The sequence below is a fragment of the Pseudopipra pipra genome, chromosome 3 (genome assembly GCF_036250125.1).
Source record: "Pseudopipra pipra isolate bDixPip1 chromosome 3, bDixPip1.hap1, whole genome shotgun sequence".
Classification (NCBI taxonomy): domain Eukaryota; kingdom Metazoa; phylum Chordata; class Aves; order Passeriformes; family Pipridae; genus Pseudopipra; species Pseudopipra pipra.
This window is the reverse complement of record NC_087551.1, coordinates 91,959,916-91,965,805: the sequence shown is the minus strand read 5'-3', so window position 1 is coordinate 91,965,805 and position 5,890 is coordinate 91,959,916. Positions and strand designations below refer to the sequence as shown.

The 5,890-nt window shown below is 37.3% G+C and overlaps 1 protein-coding gene across 2 annotated transcripts in view; it reads right to left on the bottom strand.

The window, feature by feature from the left end:
* The window catches only part of HMGCLL1 (3-hydroxy-3-methylglutaryl-CoA lyase like 1), a 75,429-nt gene that overhangs the window by 2,026 nt on the left and 67,513 nt on the right, over positions 1-5,890 (bottom strand). Inside the window, exon 9 of one of the 2 annotated variants that reach the window (XM_064650319.1) lies at positions 1,266-5,832. The exons of the other annotated variant lie outside the window; for it this stretch is intronic. Coding sequence (XP_064506389.1) covers positions 5,719-5,832 — 114 coding nt within the window. The 3' untranslated portion in view covers positions 1,266-5,718. Of the gene's footprint in view, positions 1-1,265; positions 5,833-5,890 lie in introns of those variants that run through there. 2 annotated transcript variants of the gene reach the window in all.

Here is a 5,890-nt window from a genome sequence, read left to right as displayed (position 1 = left end):
TGATCTGTATTCAGGTGCTTCATGAACAGTTTTGTGATCATAGAATCATAGAATTGTTTAGTTTGGAAAAGACCTTTAAGATCTTTGAATCCAATCATGATGGAAGAAAAAGCAGTATTTCTGTAAGAGCTTCATCATTAAAAATGTTTCCCCTGAAATATGACATCTTCCCAAATGAGGAAAATTAAGTCTCATTGATGACTTGGAATTCCCAGGACACAGGGTCATTTTGGGTAAGGATGTGGCATTTATCCCCTTTCTGTTGGAGCTAGGACTTTGCAAAGTGAAGACATGAAGATTGATAGGGCTAGAGGAAGAGAGCATAAATTTTTGCCTTACAGCACTGTCATTTGAAAGGGGGAATACTGGGTTTGTATTTTCTTTGAGATTGTTTATGCATTTTATCTAAAGATTGTTCCGAATCAATTTTGTAGAGTTTTTGAGACAAGTACACAGGAATAGCCCTTTTTTATGCAGTATTAAAGCTACAAGCTGTAAAGTCCAGGTCTCCACTTTTCCTGTCTTGCCACAGTGAGTCTTGAATTCTTCAAAATGAAGATTTTTTCTTGGCCGTTCTCACCTGTTTGTGTGGTGAGAGAATGAGCTGCTTGGACAGACAGACATGAGCTTGACCTTTTCAGGCTGTTGTGGCAATCGCATCCAGGTACTCTGAGTTAGATGTCAGATCAAGCTAGTAACAGAAGATGGATGGAAGCAGCATCAACACGGTCCCCAAAATGGTGCCATAAAACATAGAACACCATTCAGTTCTCTTAAAAATTACTGTGGGTGTCTTTCCACCAGGGAAAATACAAACCATTGCATTCAAACTAGTGAAAATAATTAACTGCAGCTCATGCAGAGGCACTTCAATAGTAGCACGGGGTAGAGAATTTTGCTGTTGACTTTGCCAAGAAATCTCCCTGATCAACATGTTGATGTTTCAGACCACATGCTGAAGTCATTCAGTCTCCCATGAAGTATGTAGGGAGTCTTCATCAGACATCACTTAGAGGGCACAGATTTCTACTCTGCATTGGAATATGTGAAGTTAGATAATGCCTCATGGAATTTTTTTCAACTCCTACCTCTACTCCTGGCTGTAGCTTTTACTGTTTAGTTAATGCAGGAAAGAAATGTTTCCCTAGTAACTTAAAAGAGATTTTTCTGCTATAAAAGCCCACAGGAATGCCAGATAAAAAGGTAATCCTAAGAAAAAGCACTCAAAATTGATTACTAGGTAACAAAGTCAACACAGGCATACATGTCAGTGACAGCTTATATTTGCTAATGCTGTATATATGAGCTGGTTAGTCAGAACTGCTGAATCTGGCGTAATACATGAGTATATCAGTTTCAATAAACACTGAGACAGATTTTATCTCAGCTAACACCACATATTGCAAAATCACAAATGCATTTAACCAAGAGGATACATGACAATTCCTTAACAAAATAGCATCTCTTTGACATCAGTTTCAAAGGACTAAGTTGACTTTGGCTGCATTCCTTCTGCCTGCTGTGTTATTGCAGCAATGAATATCACTGCATTACAGCAGGACTGTAGAGAAAAATAATCTTCAAAAATATAACAAAAGCATTGATCAGCAAGTCAAGACTGAAAATAAGTATCTTTCATTTACTTCTCCAGACTGATATATCTGTTTAGTCACTTTTCTAGATACTTCACAATCAACAGAGAACTTAAGGCAGTGTCAGAAATCATAGAAGAATTCAGTGGCAGAGAATACTGATTTTCAGGTATCGCAGTAAGTAAACAATATTTCTACCCCTTAAAATAACTCAGTGAAAAAATAGGCAGGTCTCATACATTCACCCTAACTTTTTGGACAAGTATTATTTCATTTCAACAGCACTGATACCAAACATAAGAATTTTACCTCACAGACTTGCAGTCTTAATTTTGTGACTCCTTAATACAATAATAAAAGTTTTATGAACTCAAATGACGCTATTAAGAGAGGAAAATTAGCCAAAGCCTCGATGGACTTATTCTCAAGACCAGAATATTTAGTTCTTCCTTCCATAAACTCTGGTTATACATGAAAATGAAACATTAAAGTGCTGGTGCAGAGCCAAATTGCCCTAATACATAAAAGTTTAAACTACAAACCAAGTGCTGCTGGAAGACAAGAGCACTATCCATGTATGGGATCCATGTCATTGCTGTCTTCTGAAAGGCACTGAAGAATGATTATGCCCATAGTAATGGAACTGATCAACTTGTCCTCCAGAAAAGCACACCAGCCCTACCTTTAGAACAATGTAATATCTTGACTAGCCAAAGAAGACAGTATTTGCTTTTCTAGCTATTGCCAACAACATGGGATAAAGAAAAACTACTGTGAAAGTATTAAAGAAAATTCCAGCAATATGACACTGGTTAGATGTTGAACCTCCAGAGGTTCAGACCAGAGCACAGACCAGAGACTGCCCTGGGAACTCCAGTTTACATACTCCATGGCCTTGGCACATTAAGATGATCTCCATGTTGTTCTGTGAGATCTCTCCAGTGACTTTGATACAGTGTGCTACAGAAGAAAGTCTCCAAAGCATAGAAGCTTTGGTATATCTCATTTGTCTCCGATAAGACTTGGTGAGGGCAGTCAGTAACTAGTTCTTCCCTCCCACATGCTCTCAGAGCCTTTTCACCATTAACAGCAAAACAGAGAAACAGCATGTCCCCACATTCCAACAGTGTGCTCATGATATTCAGAACTCTGTTGATTTTTCTTGATACCTTTCCACAAATAAAAACATATATATAATTTTTATAATGACACAGTGATAAGAACACCTGCTCATGGAAGCCATGATGCGAACCTTCCACAGCCAGAGGGTTACTTCAGGGTGAAGTGACAACAGTGTACTCAGTGGAGGACACTGGTAGGGACTAAAAGAACAGACACCACTACTGATGGGTCACTCTGAATATAAGCATAAAGATTAGGAAGTCAGAAGCACTGGAGAACATCATCCCGTGGCTTGACATGTTTTTGAAGGAGTGTAGCATAGCTATTGATCTTAAGAGAAACATATGCCTATTCTGTGAAGCTAAAGATTAGGTGTCAAAATGTTCTGCACAGTAAAAATGATGCCAACCCAGGAAAGCAGAGCAGAAGCACTTCACATGCCTAAAAAATTTCAGTAGGGAGAACATGAGATGTTTCAGGACTCTCAGTCACACTACAAGTAAACAAGGATTTTACAGGGATTGCTCACCTGGACCCACAGACCTAAATTCATCCCATGTGGCGTTTTTGGCACATAAACACTAGGTTGTTTTTGGTTGGTTGTTTTATTGTGGTTCTTTTTATTCTGTGTGTTTCTTTCTGTCTTGTAACAATCCTGACAATCTATTTGTCTGTGACCTCCACCCCAGACTCACTATGTGGTTGAAGCTGAACGTGTGGGTAAAAAACAGGCTCCAGATATGACTGCTCATCTTTTCCAGTGCTCACATCATTATAGAATAACAGACCAGCTTCCAAGTAGTTTGTAAAACAGATCCAATAACGAACTGAGACATTTGGTTGTTCATCCCCATGATTTAATAGGTACCCTGTTTCACTGCATAGGGAGAGTTAAGAGCCTTAGAATTGCAAACTGGACAGCCCAAAAGGCTATGGTATGATGTGCTGTGCACAGAGACATATTGGAAAACTCCTCCACAGTGTAAGGATCTCCTACAGCTAAAGCTAGCAAGGCTTCATGGTAGTTAGGAACACAGACTTCTAGAATTCCCACAGAACTGAGCAGAGCTAGTCCTTTTATTCTGTAGTCCGTGTTCTACATATGTATTTCATTGAACACAAAAATTGTGTTAGTAGTAAACCCACATATTTTTATCTAATATGCTGTAGTTAGCATATTTAACAAAAAAAAAAAAGGACAGTATTTGTTCAGTTCCTAACTTGGCTGACAACTGAAGACCTCACCACCCACCTTCAAGGAAAAGAACTCTGCAATCTGTTGCAGAGATGTTTTTCCTTGTGATCTTTCTGGTCTTAGGAATTTTTAATTCCATCCTACTCAATGGCACAACTTCATGCAGATCTACTTGAAAGTGTGTTCTTTTTCAGTTATGTATATAGAGGGGTGGTTAGATCCATTGATTAAGATGCCCCAAAAATGTGTATTTGAATCTCCTCAGGCTGAGCAGCAAGCTCAGTCTCACATCATTTGCCTACTCTGACGTTCAGGCTAATATTTAAAAGGTGGTTTGCATCACAGCTGCTTTTTATTTTTTTCCAAGGGCTGACTTCATTTGCATTCTTGGAGAAACTAAATCTTGTTTATGTGGATTAAACCTGCTCACAGGGTCTTGGGTGGAAGAAAATTCATCAGGCCCTACATGAGAACTGCATACTTCAGCTCAAAATGAGCCAATTCCATGCCTCCACAGAGAAAACTAAGAGGAAAACTTATTGTTAAATGGGAAGATATTACAGTGTGGTTAGTCACCTTCAGGGGTAAATGGCACTTAAATTAGGGAGTATTTAGGATGTCAATTCTGGCACAAAGTTTAGGCTTAACTACTAATTATTAGTCTAAGTACAGCCTAAATACTGCTGCAGATTCCTCACTTCATTGGATTTAATCCATTACAGAATTTTAAAATCTGTGAATGGTTCAAAACCTGGTTTTATTTAAGTTCATGTTTTGATATATGAGCCATAGTGTCTGCTAAATAACAAAGCCCCAGCTGAAACGTGGGAAAAAGAGGACAGAGCTTTTTTTGTGGTGATCCAAACATGCATCCAGGGTAGGTCAAGCAAATCAAGATGCTCACAAAGTATCACTATCAGTAGAGCACAAAAAAAAAAAATTATAAGTGGTTCCTTTTGTGTAAGCTAGTGCAGCAGAATTCTGTTATCCTAAAAGGCTCATGACTGATGAGGGAGAATATCAATTCATAGCCTATAGAATGAAAAATCGAATTGTTTGATGAGACCTTGGATGAAATTTCACCCCTTCTACTACTATGAACCTGAATGATGTTGAAGAGCTTGACAATTTTTGTTTGCTTCATATAATTAGGTTTTAATAATTTGACGAGAAAAGGCAACTACAACAAATTTAACATACATAACAAATAAGTAAATTTGCATTATATTTGAAGGATCTGGCAGACTGCCACGCACCACAATGTCTTGGAACAAACTAAAGTTATCTATAATTTCACAGATGTTAAACAAAACAAAATTAAAAAAAGTTCTATTGCTAAAAAATTCTTATGGTGAATTCAGATTTGTCTCCATGTTCATAACACAAGTAACTTGACAAATGAAAAGTAAAGATTCAGATAAATAAAACACAATAGAATGGCCACACACAGCATGGGATCTCATAAACTACTGCAAATATTTGTACTGTTCTGAAAGTCATCTTGATTAAAAATTAACTATGTATTCACTGTTTCTATCCAGTTTTCCTGAAAAGAACTAAAAATTCATTTTTTTTCTCTGTAGAAGAACCAAGCATGTGGTTCTCTACTACAGTCATTTATTTCTTACTTACAAATCAGACAATTCTTAACAAGACAGTACAGTACAATAATTCTTCCCATAATAAAAAAATTATATATTCTATTTTGTTCTTTGCTGAAGTGGTTTTCTTATGTTTGCTTTCCTGATACAAATGTCCTTGGTCAAAGTAGATGAAGAATGTGATCAAGCTGCAAAAAAAAAAATCCATTTAATTGACAGTCCCAGTACTGAAGGAAGCTTGTGCAACCTTTGAGTTTGTTTTCTTGTTCAAAGCTGTGCAGATGAAATTTCCAGCTTCCATCACTGCATAAAGATTTACTCCCTAAAAAAGAGGTGAAAAATGTTAAGAATAATAAATGTACATGATGAAAATGCTTAGA